The sequence below is a fragment of the Vipera ursinii genome (genome assembly GCF_947247035.1).
Source record: "Vipera ursinii genome assembly, chromosome: 4".
In the NCBI taxonomy this organism is placed as follows: domain Eukaryota; kingdom Metazoa; phylum Chordata; class Lepidosauria; order Squamata; family Viperidae; genus Vipera; species Vipera ursinii.
In genome coordinates this window covers 81,440,936-81,460,181 of record NC_139514.1, presented here as the reverse complement: position 1 = coordinate 81,460,181, position 19,246 = coordinate 81,440,936, and the positions used below count along the sequence as shown (strand labels likewise).

The 19,246-nt window shown below is 40.7% G+C and overlaps 1 protein-coding gene across 1 annotated transcript in view; it reads right to left on the bottom strand.

Annotated features, from left to right (window-relative positions):
- Positions 1-19,246, bottom strand: part of HERC2 (HECT and RLD domain containing E3 ubiquitin protein ligase 2) — a 166,135-nt gene that overhangs the window by 141,263 nt on the left and 5,626 nt on the right. The window contains exons 3-12 of the mRNA XM_083361535.1: positions 10,364-10,478; positions 8,833-8,970; positions 5,426-5,645; positions 4,626-4,726; positions 4,331-4,487; positions 3,236-3,346; positions 2,892-3,063; positions 1,985-2,158; positions 1,321-1,509; positions 196-347 (exon numbers count right to left, since the gene is read on the bottom strand). Coding sequence (XP_083217661.1) covers positions 196-347; positions 1,321-1,509; positions 1,985-2,158; positions 2,892-3,063; positions 3,236-3,346; positions 4,331-4,487; positions 4,626-4,726; positions 5,426-5,645; positions 8,833-8,970; positions 10,364-10,478 — 1,529 coding nt within the window. The remainder of the gene's footprint in view (positions 1-195; positions 348-1,320; positions 1,510-1,984; positions 2,159-2,891; positions 3,064-3,235; positions 3,347-4,330; positions 4,488-4,625; positions 4,727-5,425; positions 5,646-8,832; positions 8,971-10,363; positions 10,479-19,246) is intronic.

Genomic DNA, 19,246 nt, shown 5'->3' with positions numbered 1-19,246 from the left:
AAAAGCAAGAGCAGCAATGTGCCCAAGTGTCAGCTACATATCATGCCAATTTGTAACAGATAATTTCAGCTTATTTTTAACCTAATAATCCTTGTTTCCAGTAATTATTTTACTGGTTCTAATCTCAATAAATGCAAACGGGAAGAAAGCATTTTACATTCAAGCCTCTTATCCCAAGCTGTCTAAAATACATACACAGTATCCCCATGGCCCAGTCGTCCACCATCTCCACAACCCCATGAGAAAACTTCTCCAGTTGCAGTCAAAGCCAGATAGTGGTGTCCATCTGAATGTGCTGCAATTTTAACAATATTTCTAGAAGCAAGACTCTGTACAAGTTGTGGTGCCTAGAAATAAACACACACAAATAGAAACTGTGCATTGCAGAACAGCAGAAAAGGTAAAGTAAGAACCCTTACAGAAAGAAATTATAGAATATTCTCAAAAAGTTTCAATAACTAATCCAATAACAATGTTTTTCACTCAAACTAAGCATATTTAATTAATTAGTCTAAGATTCACAACTATATTCAACATGGAAAAATAATCACATATCCTGATTTATATAATACAAAGGCATTAAAACAAGGACTTTTTCCAGTTTCATTTTTTCTTCAACATATAGTAAACAAAACCACTAGGTGAGGTCATCTCTTATTTCAGGGTCTAATCTTTTCAACATTCTAAAGCAGAACTGCATGCAACTGGCTGCTGGCAAGATCTGACAGATAAATTGTGATTGGCTGATTTGGAACTGAGGCTGAAATTTAAAATCTCTTAACCACTGTGGGGAGTGAGGGGAGGACAAGAGAACAACATGGACACCTGCTGGCAAGATAGGTCTGGCTGGGGAGCACCAGAACTCAACACATGAGCTCTGTTCCTCCCTGAAGGGAGAGAACCCATCAGGATATGACAGTATGGGAAGTGGAAGTGCAGTTTACCTCATAGTCCACAGTCCCCTTTGTTTCCCCATCCCCTCAGCAAAGTGACAGGCAGTTCCATGGGTTAATCAAGGAGAAGGAGTGATTTCTGACACTCCCTACCAGTTTCCGATAAGCAAAATCAATGGGGAAGTCAGTAGGAAGCTGGAAGTAGCCCCCATTTCCACTGCTTTTCTACCGCCCCCATGCTCATTCTGTTTCTCTCTTTAGAAAAGAAATATCTCTAAAAGTATGGTCCAATGCATTACAGGTTGTAGCATATTTTAGTATATTTTAAAGCTGAGATAGGCAATTTCTGACAAGCTTCAAATTTGTACAGTAAGAACGTTGTCTTTTGTTTTGAAAGGAAGATAGAAAGTAAATAAAAACCACCTACCAATATGTCATTATTGTAGGCTTGTGTATAAACACGCCCATTTTTGGACAAGATCAGAAAACGCTTCTCTGCACAAGCAATCTGTATAACTCCAAGACTGGCAAGTCCTTCACACTGAATTGGACCACTGACATTAGAGTAGTATTTCCATCCTATTAATCCCCATGCTATAAACTCCTGCAAAGAAGCCTAGAAGAAAATTCATCATTTGAGAAAATATCAACAATTAATCTTAAAGTACAATAATTAATAATTTGAATAAATGATTCCAATCTCAACCATGTTACTACTTAGGTTGAGATTTGCAACTAAACAGACTTGAGAAAGATAGTTAGATAAACTTGAATAAGTGACAGTATCTGGATTTTGTTAATTTGATTTAATCTTTATGAGAAAGATCTAAAAGATCAGGCAGTTCTTCTATAATATAGCAGTTACAAAATCTACCAAAAGTCAAAACACTGTAACCCACATCAAACAGGAATTCAGAGAATCCACGAGATAGCATGATTAACTGCTCTTAAAACTGAGATGTACATAAAAAGCAATTTATTGCATGGCACAGAGGCAGCAGGGCAAAGTTTAAAAATCCATTACAGATAAAGTCTCTTACATAAGCTTTAGCATATCCCCAGTTTCATTTATCCAATTTGCTGTACATTACCTTATGAGATGTCGGAGAACTGCACTGCGGGGGCATGCAAGGAGTGGCTAGGCGATCCAGGTGAGCCATAACCACAACCGCTGTTTGCCTTAAATCAATTGCTAGCTCATTGTCTAGTGGCAGTATTAGGTATCTTAGGAAGTTTTCATTTGGACTTAGTGGATAAGCCAACATCTAAAATAAATACATTTAAATCTATTATCTTAAGTAGTATCTGTTTAAATCCGCACATTAAAGAGCTAAACAGTTTTAACAAGATAAATTAGCTAGGAAGTTATAGATTCTGTGACAGATCCACTTGTAATTAACAAGATTTATACAATATTTTAACAGAAAGATCCACTTGACAACTTACTTATTGGGCAGATCATGGATTTAGTACACAGAACTGAACATCAGAACTAAAAGTGGTGTACACAATAATGCAAGTTTTCCTATTACAGCGATAACTATAGAATTATTTCAACTTTCATCTCTCTCCATTTTGTTTCTACTGCATTCAGAATTTAAAAATAATTCAGGGAATTTAAAGATATACATAAAATGCAATTTAAAATAGGTCCCACAACTAACTATCCAAGTATGATGGTTAATATCAGCAAAATAATTATACTTCTCAGTCATGGTACTTGCCCATGGAAGAGATCCCCATTATGATCCAGATGTTAGTCTTCCAGAAAACTTGACTTTCTCCATAGAACCAGGTTGTTAATTTAATCTGGCATGTATGGGATTTTGACTACGTGATAATATAATAAGGTTTTTTTTCAAAATGCATTATTGTATTTTTATATTTATGTGGTCACTAGCAAGAAGCCAGTTCTATATTTTTATAAATAAATAAATATTGTTTCATAAATGTACAAAAGCATGCTTGTAGTCTAAATAGAAGCACTGAAGTACAAACCTGAATTTCTTCTTCTGTACTGTTCATCTCTTTGTTACAAATTATATTCTGAAATCTCTGCAACAAAGGAAGGAGTGGGGCACTGGTTCCCTGTGCTGAGCGTTCATTATCTGTTTCTCTCGTACCACTATCCCAGAGTTGAAGCAATAGTATCACAGCAGACAACATTTGGCTGAAAAAAGAACTGACATTAAATTGAAGGCATGGAGGAATAAATCTTGTCATTTCTATTTCTTTTGGGTTTTTTCAAAAACTTCCTTTCCTTACCCATACAAATGTTCCCAGAAACTATAATGTTCAAATGATGCTGGATTCTGCAATGAAAGATCTCTTAAAGGGTTTACCTCAGTGTGCCTCTCTGAACAGCCAATTCCAGTAATATAGCAAGTGCTAAGTGCTGGTCTTGCAGTGGAATGTTTCCTGAGCCTTTTAAACCTGGAGCTCCATGGATGTCTCTAATTTAAAAGCAGAAATATATTTACTTACAAACAAACCACATATATACAGTACAGAACTTAGTCCCTCACTATCCTATTATCCAATGTTTTCCCTAAATATCTAAACACCACTTAGTCATACTATTAATTCTGTTTTTCCAATTTCTTTATAAACAAGCATAACACAACAAATTTAATGAAAATTTACAAAAGACATATATGGGTATGTTAATGACATAAATGTAAACAAAACAAAAAGAAATGTAAGTCAGAGTTCATATTCCTTATGTTGCTATTTTTAAAGCAGTAAAATGATACCCAACTATTTAATTCCAGGTTGTTTAGAGCAGAGGTGCCCAACCTTTTGAGCACCAGGGACCAGTTCCATGGAGAGAGGTTTTTCTTCAGACCAGAGGAGGCATGGTTTCATGTACTGCCTGCATCCCGCAGATGGGATTTTGCCTGTTTGTGTGGACCGGTTTCAGGCATGCCACGGCCTGGTGCCAGTCCGTTGACCAGGGGTTGGGGACCCCTGGTTTAGAGCAGCAAGTCTATTACTCTTTAAATCAGGGCTGCACGATAGCCTTTAAAAAGTGAACAAATTCACCATTCTGAAAAGTACATTGCCAAGCATCTCCAATGCCTCACAGCCAGCTCTAGCACTGCTACCACTTCACTAATCCTCAAACAGCTGATTGAGGAACATGTTCCTTTGCAGCCCATAATTATTTTTAATTTATCAATGTGACCCTTTCCCTTTTACAAATTGTGAGTCTGTTTTATATGTTCTGGATTATAATTACAATATTCATCAAATGCCTCACTGGCTAGGAAAGATGATTGTATTTGACTCTTCAACCTATATGAAAAACAATAAGTTGCCTACTCCAACTGATTCCAACAAAAAGGAAGATAGAAGAAAAATGATATCACACTCAAAATCATGTTTCAGTAACACGATTTGTATTAAAACATGGATCAAACAGTATTTTGAAAACTTACCCAGTTACAACAGACCTTAGAAATTTAGTTGCTCTCTCCACAACTTCCAACCATACAGAGGATACTGTTCCTTCATCAAACAGGGATGCTTCTGATAGGGCTCGCAGAGCATCTAGAGATTCTTGTAATAATTCACTGCAAAGATCTGCATCCTCACCTACAAATGCAATGTGTTTTAGCTGTGATAGATATTTCACAGTATGTGAAAACAGGGACAGTTGAAGGGTCTGGGGTTTTTTGACCAAAACTATCTGCAAATTTAGGGTAGTTATTCAATACTCAGCCTGTAACATACCTGATCTCCAAGCCCGCCTTAGGAATGCGAAGGCAAATGAAAGAGCCGCTCTGGATCCTACTCGAGCCAGACCTTCAACACCTTTGCTTACAGATCTAGGGCTACAAGAGAGAAATTGAGGAATGATCTCTTGCTTAATTCCTATGCAAACTTCCCCCCCCCTAATCTTAAAAGCATGATTCAAACCCAACTGCCTCAAAACGTATAAACAATAAATATGTTTCTGGTACACAGTCAGGAAACAGTGGACTATCGTTCTGACCTAAGCTTTATAAGAATTCATCTTCCATGCAAAACAAAATTGCTATATAGGTAGTCCCCGACTTACAACAGTTCATTTAGTGACCATATGAATTTCAACAGCACTGAAAAAAGTGACTTACGACCATTTTTCACACTTACGACCATTGCAGCATTCCGCTGGTCACGTCATCAAAATTCAGACACTTGGCAACTGACTCATATTTATGACGGTTGCAGCATCCTGAGATCATATGATACCTTTTATGACCTTCTGACAAGCAAAGTCAATGGGGAAGCCAGATTCACTTAATAACAAGGTTACTAACAACTGCAGTGATTCATTTAACAACTGTGGCAAAAAAGGTCATCAAATGGGGCAAAATTCACTTAATAAATGTCTCGCTTAACAACAAACATTTTGGGCTCAGTTGTGCTCGTAAGTTGAGGACCACCTGTAATACCTTATGTATAGAACCAAAATCCTAATGATATTATTATACGACAGAATTGGAATATATGGAGGAAAATAGACTGGATTTCTTTCATCAAGCTTTTACCTTTTCTTATCCACCATGGGCAATGGGATATTGCTGCTTTTCCGCTTAACCTTGACATTCTCAAGAAGAATACTCCTATTTAATGCGATAAAATAGCGTTCTAATATAGCAAGCCTCTGTTTTAGCCTGAGAGCAGAGAGAGTTGTGGTGGCGGTCTTCTTGGCTAGAACCTGCTGCTCCTTTACTAATATATAAAGGCATTCTTTCAGTTCGTTCACATCTATAATAAACATAACAGCAATGCACTTAGCAAAATGTATAAAATTTATACATCCAGACCAAAATGGCTTTTTACCAGAGACAAATTAAAAATAACTTAAGAGTGATAATGGACGTATTAGAATACTATGAACTACATCCAGGGAAACAATTGGCACTAATATTTTTAGATCTCCAAAAGGCATTTGACAATGTTTCCTGGCAATTTATGATTCAGCAATTACAAATAATGGACTTTGGACAGAACTTGATAAATATAATAAAAACAATATATAACAAACAGAAAGCCAAAGTGATCGTGAATGGAGATTGTACTGAGAGCTTTGAGATAAGAAAAGGCACAAGGCAAGGATGCCCACTATCCCCATTGTTATTCATTTTCACTCTGGAAATTTTAAACAGAAATATTAGACAAAATACAGAAATTAAAGGACTGCAGATAAAAGGCGAAACGTACAAACAACAAGCATTTGCTGATGATTTAGTATTTATCTTAGAAGAACTTTTGGAGATGATTCCTAAATTATGGAGAAAGACAGAACAGTATGGAGAAATGGCGGGATTAAAAATAAATAGAGAAAAAACTAAGGTAATAGTTAAGAATTTCACAGATAAACAAAAAAAACAAATGTCAGAAAAAATAAGAGTTACAGATAGTGAAAAAGGTTAAATATTTGGGTATACATCTATCAGCAAGATGTTCAACAATAAAACATAACTATATAAAATTATTGAATCAAATAAAACTGGACTTAGAAAGATCAAAGAATTTGTAATTGTCAATATTACGAAGAATTGCTTCGGTGAAAATGAATGTACTGCTGAAAATTCTATTTCTATTTCAAACAATTCCGATAAAACTTGAGAAAAAAATTCTTCCAAGATTTAAATTCATTAATTTTAAAATTTGTCTGGCAAGGAAAGAAAGCTAGAATTAAGATGAAAACATTACAAGATGCTAAGGAAAATGGAGGTTTTGGGCTACCTGAGTGGGCTTTGCATTATCAAGCATCTGTTCTAACATGAGTGAAAGAATGGATAACTCTTAGAAACAAAAGGTTGTTATATTTGGAGGGGTGATTTACAATTGTTCATAAGTATTTCCAAAATCACTATATAAGAAATGCTTTGTTAATAGTATGGGAAAAATTAGAAGCAAAAAATTAAAAGTAAAATATACCTGAAAATTACAGGGTGGTTGTCAACTATGGAAGCATTTGTTCATCCAAACTTGGTAGACTTTGAAAAAATTTAGAAGTGCCCCCCAAGCCACAGCCAAGCAAGACATGTGCCTGCACGCCTGGCGGTGCTCTTCCTCCTGTCCGAGGTTTTCATTGTTGTGAGCATTTCTGTTGAGGATTGGCAGCGGGGGTGGAGTGAAGGGTGTTTGGTTTTTATTCCCTCCCCCCTCTGCTGGGTGGTTGTAGCACGTTTTGGTCACTTCACATGATCCTGGGACACTGTGACTGTTATAAATATGAATCAGTTGCCAAGCATCTGAATGTAAATCACAAGACCCTGGAGATGCTGCAACATTCCAGCTGATTGGCGCTGCTTCTGGGCTCAGCAGATGCGCCGGGATCAGTGCCGCTTTCCAGCTGGAGCCTGGCGCTGATCCTGGTGCTTCCACTGAGCCCTGACAGCCCCGAAGAAGTTCCAATCAGCTGGAAGCGGCACTGATCCTAGCCCTTCCACTGAGCCCTGACAGCCCTGCAGCTCCAGCCATCTCTCATTCAGGCTTGTGCGGTGCTGCCACCAGTTCAGCTCATTCCCCTCCCCCCCTACCACTTTTCCAGGATGGTTGTGTACCACCTGCCAGGTGCCAATGTACCACAGGTGGTACCCATACCACTAGTTGAAAAGCCCTGTTATAAAGAACAAAGTGTATTTGATAAGATTTTGTTAACTTCAGATGAGTTATTAATTAAGAAAATGTATAATTTTTTGTAAATTCTGGAAATGGAAAGTGAGCAAGTTAAAGAAACAATGATAAGATGGGCAAAAAAACTTTGGATATAATATAGAACTAAAAAAGTGGCAAAAGTTATCGGACAGAAATTATAAATTGACAATCTCAACTTTGTACAAAGAAAAGTTATATAAAATATTTTATAGATGGCACTTGCCACCAGCAAGATTAGCAAAAATGTTTAAAAATATGTCAGATAGCTGCTGGAAATGTAAACATAACTCAGGCACGTATTATCATATTTGGTGGACATGTGGTAAAGCAAAGTCTTATTGGAAAAAGATACATGCTTGGTTGAAAAAGATACTGGGAGAACATGTTGACTTTAAACCTGACCTTTTCTTACTAGGTATAATGCCAGAAATGATTAACAAAGCCTACATTTGATTTTAAATGTCACAACAGCAGCAAGAATAATATTTGCGCAATATTGGAAAAATGAAGGAGTACCACCAGAGGAAGAAATAATTAAAAAATACTGGAATGCGCAGAGATGGATAGATTGACTATGAGATTGAAAGATAAAGAAGAAACAGAATATTACCAAACTTGGGACTTATTTTATCAATGGTTAGAGGAAAGAATGAAGGATTAGGAATTAAATAGGTATTAGCGTTTTTAAACCCAGACAGCACATTGGTTGAAAAATTATTATATGTAAGAAAAAATTAATAAAATCTTATAAAAACATTTTTAAAAAACAAGTGGCTGTCAAGCTATCATCTTAGCATTTCATACTTTCATGGCTACAAGATAATAGCTCACAATGTTTCTGTGGAACTAGTTTGGTCATTTGAGTGAATTCCTAGTTTAATAGCAGCAGAAACAAAAGAAAAAAAAGAGTCATCTTTCTGCTTATACAGATTCATCATGGAAATAAAATAGTCAGTTCCCAAATGAGTAACCAATTTTGTTAGCAAGATCTTTCCATACAATGGCCACAAAAAATTATTGAAAGCCAGTGGATACCACAAAATAAAGAAAGAAGAAATACTACTTTAAAATCAGAAACTACTTTTCCTGTCATAGCCAAGATTCTGTGTTCATTCTGCTAACGTTCTGCCAGAATTCATTCCTGGAAAGTATTTAACAATTTATATGGTTGTATTTACTGTATTATTTAAAATAAAATGCATATTAAATTGACTACTTAAATTAACAGAACATCTTCAATAAAAGGAGAGGAGTTGTCTAAGTTCCATTTTTAAAAAATTATTACCTGGCTGTTTTCCCCAAATCCAACTTTCAACAATTGATTTAGCTCTATAGGTAGGCAGTAGTGTATCATCCTCATCTTTCCTCTCTTTCTCATTCTGATCTTCTTTCTTTGATCCAGTCTGGCCTTCAGTGCTTTCCTCTATAGGATTTTAGAAAGCACAAACACAAAAATCCTTTTTTTAAAGCAATTACTTTCACATCTAAGACTGTGTCAGTCAAAGCATTCAAAAGCTTATTCTGTGTACTCGTATTCACTCTACTGTCCGCCTTGCATGGGGAAGTCAGGAGAGGAAGAAGAAGAAACGTAATCTCCTCTTTCACTTAACCATTCTATTACTATTCTACTTAAAAATCTGTATTGCATTGTTAACCATGTTCTGAAAATCATTGTTTATTTCACACACAAAATGGAACTTCTACCATTAAAAATTTATTAAATGTATCTTTTCTGTTTATTTAATTTTTATATTTTACAATATTTATTTCTTTGCACATTTTAATCAAGAGTTGCTTAGAGTTATTTTCTCATCTCCAAATTGAGCAGCAAGATACTGTATTAACATATCATAAATGAAATAGCTAACATTTGGGAGTTATATTACAATGCCAAAGTCTACATATAATTATGGAAAGTCAAATTTCTTAAATTATTTTTGTGACTGCCCAATCTGAAATTTTAGAGAGAACAGAAAAACTGTGACAAGTACTGTTTTGTAAAACTAGATTGTGACTATTTTTTATAAGCAAGGTGAGTAGAGAATAGTAAGGGCTGTCTGATTCAGAATTGTTTAAAATAGCTTCAACATAAGTCCTCTTCACTACCCTTTATTATGTGGCTGAAATGAAGAAAATTTCTTTCAATTATGTACAAAAAGCTTTGTGCTCTATTCAAATCTAGCAATGAACACAAAATGCTGAATTCATAATTCATTTAATCAAATGCTGAGTCAGACTGATTGAACCAGGGCTCATGTTGTTTTTTTTAAAAAAATAGTGTTGTATATTAACTATTGCCCAAATACTATTCCTTAATATTCTTTCCTACTCCATATTTTTATGCAGACTTCACATTATTATATTCTGATAAATCCCTTATGCTTATTTCAAAAGCAATAATATAAACTGGGAAATAGCTTCATTAATAAAAACATTATCCATATCATACATGCAGATGTGTGAGCAACCTCTTGGGACTGGTGCTATACCTACACTTTACATTTGGGGGAATCCAAGGACCTTAGTGAGCAGAATCACCATGCAAAGCAGGCAGGTCTGTCACATATGTGCAAGTTCAGAGCTTCTTCTCTTTTTAAATCTTGGCTTTGAGAAGGGAAGATTTGTTACAGGACTATGTTTATTTTAGGGCTTACTTAAAATATTGTGTATTTTTCACTTTACAATTAAGATAAACTGAAGCTATTTTTTATTATCAGTCTGGTAAGTGGAACATTCAAGGGCCACGAAAATTGATTCAAAGGCCATATGTGACCCCTAAGCTTTGACTTGCCCATATTTAATATAAGAAATATTACCTTTTCGTGGCGATGCTTCACCACTTTGGGTAATTTCTATTCCAGTGTATACGATTTCTCCATCTTTGACCATTTCATTCCATAGACCACAGAGTCCATCTCTGGTAAATGCAAGCTTTAAGAAAAAAAAAAGAATTCTGATTGTCTGCTTATTACAAATAGAACATGCTTAATACTCAATTTTTAAAATAAATCTTAAAATGTAACTATTAAGAAATAATCTCAGACCTGTACTAAATAATTCATTTGATTCAAGTACATATTATGTGTTTTTCAAAGAATACCCCTAAGCATAAGCTTAAGAACAGCTCATATATAAAAAGACCTTCAAAAGCACTAATATATTATAATATATGCCAAAGAAGAAAAAAATATCAAGAATCCTTGGTATACTAAAGATTAGAATTTTTCATTTACAGCCTTAGACAACTTGAGATCACACCAGTGATGCAATGCACAAAATCAGAAGTACCTCTCTTAATTGCTTAATAATGTTTTTTAACAATCTATTACAGGTAGTTTTACACTTACAACCACAACCTAGCCCCAAATTTCCCTTGTTAAGCAACACAGTTAAGTGAATTTTGCCCTATTTTACAAACTTTCTTGCCGCAATTATTAAGTGAGACATGGCAGTTGTTAAGTTAGTAATATGGTTGTTAAGTAATCTGGCTTCCCCATTGACTTTGCTTGTCAGGTCACAAAAGACTATAAGGTGGTACCATTGTGTTGTAAGGGTGACACAGAGTTTTTAAATCAGCTGAACACATTTTTGGGAAGATTCAAAGCATCAATTAGAACCCCTGTGAGGAAATCTGTGTCGCATCCTGATCAGCAAATGCTTAGTTTTGACATTACCTCTGCCTGGAGGACACTGCAAAAAGTTATTATTTCGAAAGTGGCAGACCCAGGTAATATCCCTGGGCAAGTTCTTAGGGAATGCCCAGAAGAGTTGACTTGTGTTCCTACAGATATTTTCAATCTTTCATTGCAACGGGCAATAGTCCCTTCATGTTTTAAGACTGCAATTATTTTGCCAGTGCCTAAAAAGTGCATTATCTTCTGGTTGAACTTATGACCATCATTATCAAATATTTTGAAAGGCTGATAAAAGATTTTATTATATCCAGCCTCCCTCCAGCATTTGACTCACTTCAGTTTTCTTACCAGGCAAATCACTCTACAGAGGATGCTATTTCTCGGTTTTCCATCTCAGCTTGGCACACTTAGAGGAAAGAACTACTCATGCACCAATGTTGCTTGTTGACTTTAGTTTGGCATTTAATACGATCATTCCTCAGCATTTAGTAGACAAACAGGGTTTTTTAGGCTTTAATACTCCTTTGTGCAACTGGATTCTTGATTTTCTCTCTGATAGGCCCCATTAAAAATGTGGTAAGATAATCCTCAACCTATGACCATAATTGAGCCCAAAATTTATGTTGCTAATGAGAAATTTGTTAAATGAGTTTTGTCCCATTTTACGACTTTTCTTGCCACATTTGTTAAGTGAATCACTGTAGTTGTTAAATTAGTCACAGAGTTGTTAAGTGAATCTGGTTTTCCCGTTGACTTTGCTTGTCAGAAGGTTGCAAAAGGATGACCCTGAAATATTGCAATCATCATAAATATCAATTAGTTGCCAAGCATCCAAATGTAAATCACATGACCCTGGGGATGTTGCAACGGTCATAAGTGTCAAAAATGGTCATAAGTTACTTTTTTCAGTGCCATTGTAATAGTCACTTAGCGAATTGTTGTAAGTTGAGGACTACTTGTACTTTATCACTTTTTTCCTTTTTGGGGGGGGGGGTTGTCAAGTTTTTGACACATTGCCAGGCGTGGTATTCGAATACTGCCACATCCTAAAAGTGGTACAATCTGTGAAAAGGTTGAAAAGCACTGATTTAAAGAACTATCTCCCAATAAGCTTTCTTTCAGTCATCTACAAGGTTTTCACCAAGAATAGCAAAAAGAATATTGAACATTAAATGATGCACAGCCAAAAGAGTAGGCAGGGTCACATCCAGGTTGTTCAGCAAGTCATTGAAAAGCACAATGAGCACAACATGCCTTTGTGCATGGCTTTTATTGACTACAAAAAGGCATTTGACTCAGTTATTTCAGCAAGCAATAATTAATGCTTTCCTCAACCAAGGTGTACACAGTGCTTATAAACTTATTACTATTAATATATGAAAAAACAAAGGTGGCAATTTGCCTTAATGATCTTAAAGTGGAAATCAACATAGAACTAGGTGTACGACAAAGTGATACAATATCACCTATCTTTTCTCAGCCTCCCTTGAAGAAGTATTTTGCAAAGTAGACTGGGCAAAAGATGGAATAAAAATCAATGGCGCCTATTTAAATCACTTAAGATTTTCAGATGATGATGTTCTCTTTTCACAAGACCCAAAAGAGCTACAAAGACACATACAAGAGCTGCACAAAGCAAGAGAACCATTTGGCTTAAAAATAAACCTGAAAAAGAGCTAGGTTAGGTTTAATAAATTCACTAGAGAAAGAAAAAGAATTATATATGGAGAAGAACTAGACACAGTAGACCACTATATATACCTTGGCCATATACCTTTTTTTTTTTTTACCTCCGGAGAAGATGGCCGCGGCCCGCGGTTGAGCTAGAGAATGCAGTAGGGTGAGTTCTGGCTGGCTGAGCCCTGAGGAGGCTGTTGCTTGCTGCACGGCCTCGGCTGGGCACTGGGAGTTCCCGGTGCCGTAATAACTTGCAGAGGCCGCGGGAAATGTTGGTGTGCCGGTCCGGGTGCGACGGGCCTGACCCGCGGCGGCGGCGACAACATCTCTGAGGCCGCCGAAGATGAGTCGGGCGGCGAGGAACCTAAGTGGCCGAGCTGCTCCGAGTGACGGGGCGCCTGGGGCCTGCGGCGGAGTACCTGGGACCTGCGGCGACCGCGGCGATGCCTTCTGAGCCCGTTCGGCATTTTTACTGGGCGGCGAGGCGCCGGGACCCATGGCAGCTGGAATGCTTCAGCGAGGCGTTTCGGCCTATGAGGACTGTAATTACATCTTCTGGGGCCCGCTCGAGGTGCTATCCGGGCAGCGAGACGCCCAGGGCTTGTGGCGGCCAGGACGATCTTTTCGTGGCCATTTGTGACCCGGACGGAGGGGCGCTTGGTCTGGGATGGCCGAGTGCTCAATCTGACGGTCGGTTGGTGGACTTTCCCCTCCGATGGAAGTTCCGCGGGGGTGGAGACATGCCAACCAAGGGGCCTCGAGTTTTCCCTCCACTGTGAAGGCCCTTTGGGGCTGCTTGTTGGAGGATGGAGGCTGCCGGCGATACCGCCCGAAGAAGAAGACCATGGTGAGACCACCCATTTCCCTGGACAATATTTAAATTCTGTGGCTAGCTACAGCCTTTTGGTCGTGAATTTAACTGGAGATGGGGATGCATGACTGGTTTGAACTTTATTGCTACCATTTTCCATCTGGGGTGGCTTTGGAGGTACTGGCGGTGGGGCCTAACGATGTTTGGCGGCAGGAGGGCCCGGCTGTGGTTGGCCGGACCTGGAACCTGAAGCCAGAGACTGGACTATATCTACTCGTTATTAGAACCATGATGCCTCTACCGACAAATGGACTATTACTACTTCCCAGTCATTGGACTTTTCTTCTCCCTCTCTGCGACCTGTTTGGAACTGGATGGTGACATTCCCTGATGCCAGAAGATCTTTTGTCACTGTGAGAGGGTGACTTTGCTCAGGAGTCACTATCCAGCCTTGTAATTTTATCATCAATGGCTGCTGTATTGATTTTAGCCGATTCGTCCCCTCCTGCTTATAGCTTATTTTATTCCTTCCATCCTATTGATGATCTATTCCGCGGGCACTTTGCTTGCCCTGAGAGATTCCCCCCTCTCCCACGTGTGGCCCTCTGGTTTGTGCCGCCGATTCCTTAATGACGGATCCTGGGATCCCGAGAGGTGGCACAGCACAAAGAGGAGGCTTAGGGATTTTTTATGTAAATTTTTTAACGGGTTAGGGAGGGGGGAGGGACGTAACTTCCAGCAGAAAGTTGAGGGGACTGTGCTGGATTTTTCCCAATCCAGGTTGGTAAATGGTTGCCGCGGTGGGGGGGAGGGTCCTGGGGCCCGAGGGGATGGGGTGGGGACATTGATCCCCACGGTGATTGGGAATGGTGGCAGACAGATGAACAGAGGGCCATATCGAAACTTGGGATCGCGCCCCCGCTATCTTCGAGCAGTGGCGCGCTCCGACCCTCTGACTTCATCCTGCTTTTCCGGGGGTGGGGGAGGACAGGTGCCTGAGCTCAGGCTGGTTTATTTGAATGCCAGGTCTGTGGTGAATAAGGCTCCCCTCATTCGGGACTTGATTGAGGAGGAAGGCGCAGACCTAGCATGCATCACTGAAACCTGGTTGGGCCCGGAGGGAGGGGTCCCTTTGATTGAGTTATGCCCACCAGGTTTCCGTGTGCTTCACCAGCCTCGGGCTCAGGGTAGGGGCAGGGGGGTGGCAGTTGTTATTAAGGAGGCCCTTTGTCCGCGGGAGACCACTGCCCCGCAGATCAGCAGATGTGAGTCCCTTCTCCTGAGGTGGGGTCCTGGGGGTCAGTTGGGTCTGTTGCTCATGTACCTTTCTCCCAGCTGCGTGGCAACAGCCCTGCCCGGGCTACTCGACGCTCTCTCAGGGTTGGCGGTTGAGTTTCCCAGGCTTATGGTTCTGGGAGATTTTAACCTGCCTTCCCTGGGTGGTGCGTCGGGGGTGGCCCGAGAGTTCATGGCTTCCATGATAGCCATGGACCTGACCCAGATTATTCAGGGTCCGACTCACGAGGGGGGAAACACGCCCGACCTTATTTTTATCTCTGGGCAATGACTTAATGGTCTGGGTGGGGTTACTCCAACATCTCAACCCCTTTCATGGACAGACCATTATCTCCTGCGGCTGAGCCTCCGTCATGCCACTCCCCGCTGCTGGGAGGCGGAACTGACCAGGTGGTTCCGCCCCAGGCGCCTGATGGACCCAGATAGGTTCCAGAAGGCGCTTGGATTTATTCCTTCCTTCCTTTCCCACAGCCCGGTCAAGACCTTAGTTGACGCCTGGCAACGGGCGGCTTCGGAGGCTCTCGACCGTGTTGTGCCTTTGCAGCCTCTGACCCGGCGCAGATCCCGGCTTGCTCCTTGGTTCTCCATGGACCTGCGGGAGATGAAGCGCCGGAGAAGGGGCCTAGAGAGGATTTGGAGGTCCACTCGGTCCGAGTCTGACCGGACACAGTTAAGATCCCTTTCTAGATCTTACCTTGTGGCAATGGAGGTGCTGAAGCATGCTCACTTCGCCACCCTCATTGCATCCGCAGATAACCGCCCGGCCGCCCTGTTTAGGGTGACCCGTTCCCTTTTAAATCAGGGGACGGGAGAGGACCCCTTGCAGGGACGGGCCGAGGAGTTTAGTGAGTATCTGGTGGATAAAATCGCTCAGATTCAGGCTGGCCTGGACTCCGACTGGGCAGTATCTGACGAGGGGGAAACGATGGGTTTGGCCGATAATATCTGGGAGGAGTTTGATCCTGTGACTCCGGATGAAGTGGATAGGATCATGGGGAAATTAAGTGCCGCCACGTGTTTGTTGGACCCGTGTCCCTCCTGGCTGGTTTATGCGGCCCGGGAGGTTACACGAGGCTGGCTCCTGGCAGTTATAAATGCTTCCTTGAGTGAGGGGTGCTTCCCTGCCACCTTGAAGGAGGCAGTGGTAAGGCCACTCCTCAAGAAACCTGCCTTGGATCCAGCTATTTTAAACAACTTTCGTCCTGTCTCCAACCTTCACTTCCTTGCGAAGGTTGTTGAGAGCGTGGTGGCACGGCAGCTCCCTTTGGTCCTGGAGGAAACTGGGTATCTAGATCCATACCAATCGGGTTTCAGGCCCGGGTACAACACGGAGACGGGATTGGTCGCACTGGTGGATGATCTCTGGCGGGCCCGAGAGAGGGGTTATTCCTCTGTCCTGGTCCTTTTAGATCTCTCAGCGGCTTTTGATACCATTGACCATGGTATCTTGCTGCGACGTCTTGCGGGGTTGGGAGTGGGAGGCACCATTTTACGGTGGTTCTCCTCCTACCTCTCGGGCCGCTCACATACGGTGTTGACAGGAGGGCAGAGGTCAACCCCTAGGCCCCTTAATTGTGGGGTGCCTCAGGGGTCGGTGCTCTCACCCCTCCTGTTCAACATCTATATGAAGCCGCTGGGTGAGATCATCCATGGTTTTGGGGTGAGGTATCATCAATATGCCGATGATACCCAGCTCTTTATCTCCACCCCGAACCAAGCCAGTGATGCCCTCGACGTGATGTCCCGTTGCCTGGAAGCGGTACGGATTTGGATGGGGAAGAACAGGCTCCAGCTCAACCCGGCCAAGACTGAGTGGCTTTACGTACCAGCATCTCGACTTGTCCAAGAGGTTCCATCTTTGGTTATGGGAGGAGAGGTGTTGCCTCCCGTTGATAGAGCGCACAATTTAGACGTCCTCCTGGACTCACGACTCAGTTTTGAAGATCATATTGGAGTCGTGGCCAGGGGGGCATTTGCCCAGGTTCGCCTGGTGCACCAGTGCGCCCCTATCTGGACCGAGATGCCCTACGTACATTCACTCATGCACTCGTTACCTCTCGGATAGATTAATGCAATGCTCTCTACATGGGGCTGCCCTTGAAGACCACCCGGAGGCTTCAGCTGGTGCAGAATGCAGCCGCGCGGGTAGTGATGGGAGCATCCCGATACTCCCATATTACACCCCTCCTGCGTGAGCTGCATTGGCTACCAGTTGTCTTCCGGGCGAGATTTAAGGTGCTGGTACTTACCTTTAAAGCCCTACATGACTTAGGCCCGGGATACTTGCAGGACCGTCTGCTACCGGGGACGACTTCCCATCGCCCAGTGCACTCACACAGAGAGGGCCTCCTAAGGGTGCCGTCAGCCAGACAATGTCGGCTGGCGACCCCCAGGGGGAGGGCCTTCTCTGTGGGAGCACCAGCCCTTTGGAACCAGCTTCCCCTGGTGCTTCGGATGGCCCCGGACCTCCGGTCCTTTCGCCGCGACCTCAAAACTTTTCTCTTCCATCAGGCTGACCTGGATTGATGATGGGTTTTTAAATATGTTTTAATTTTTAACTGTAGTTAATTTATTTTAGGGCTGTTATTTAATTCGTTTTTTAATTTTTGTATTGTTGTTTTTTATTGTTATAAGCCGCCCTGAGTCCTTTGGGAGATAGGGCGGCATATAAGTCCCAAAAATAAATAAATAAATAATAAATTTCAATGGAAGGTGTTACAATAAAGGAAATTGAACGGCGTGTTAATTGTGGCTAGCAGGCATTCATCAAGCTAAGCATAATTTTCAAGAGCAACCTCTCCCTATGCCTGAACAGAAAAGTTTTTGATCATTGTGTGCTACCAGCTGTAACAGTGAGATTAGACACTAATCTCACCATGGATACTAAAGCTACAAGTGGTGCAAAGAGCCACGGAAAGATACATAGTCGGCATCACAAGACAAAATAGAAAGACCCGCCCATGGATTAGAGAACAAACAAAAATATACGACATCATCAAGAGAGTAAAAGAATTGCAATGGAAATGGGCTGGTCACATAGCAAGAAAAACTGATGGCAGGTGGACTAAGGCAATCATAGAATGGATCCCACTTGATAAAAAGCGTCCACAAGAGACCTAAAACTAGATGGATCGATGACATCATCAAGTATCGGGGGCTCAACTGGCAAAAGAAGGCTTAAGATTGTACGGATTGGAAACATGCATAAGAGGCCTTCATCCTGCAGTAGATAGACAACAGCTAAAACGATGATTGATGATGTTGATGATGATGATGATGAAATGTATATATGAGTCTACGAATGTATGTATGCATGTATGTATACACACACATCGTGTGTGTGTGTGTGTGTGTGTGTGTGTGTGTGTGTGTATTTCTTTTGAGAGCAGGCATTGGAATTTCATTTTAATGTGTGCCATTGTGTACATAGGAAAGTGACAATGAAGGTTAACTTATCTAAAAAGTGATCACATAACCCCAGGACACTGCAACCGCCATAAATACATGCCAAATGGCAAGAATCCAAATTTTGATCCATGTGACCACGAGGGTGCTGCAATGGTTGTAAATGTGAAAAATAATAATAATAATAATAAGGACGAGGAGGAGGTCATTTTTTTCAGTACCACTGTAATTTTGAACTGTCACTAAATAAATGATTGTAAATCAACAACTACCAGTATTCTATTTTCAAAATGACTTTTTAAAATAAAAATCATAGCCATTCACTACCAAATAGCATATTAAAATCAAATATTCCAAAGTGAACATTTTCTAATTATTTAAAAGTAAAGATCGCTTTTAATGGCACAATCTTCCCAGTTTGGCCAACACAATGCAAGTGCTATAGTGAAACTATAAAGAACTGACAAAACCAACTAACAACCATCAGCAAAACCGTTTATGATACCAATATTTAATCAGAATAGAGGTGGAAGGGACCTTGGAGGTCTTTTAGTCCAATCCCCTTGCTCAAGCAGGAGACCCTATACTATTTCAGAAAAGTGACTGTCCAGTTTCTTCTTAAAAACCTCCAGTTCAGTATTTTATAAGCTGTCAGGTATGCTAAAGAGCCACACTAGCAGTATTATATGTGTGAACTTCAATGTATCCATAACTACTTGGTTAAAACTCATGGAGAATATTCAAGGCCATCCTCATGTGAAACACTGCATGAGTGACATAAGTGATTGCAACTAACGCTGCTGGATACAGGAAAAGGCAACAGTTGGCACATGAGATGTAGGTATGCCAAGAACATCATGGATACAGACTCCATC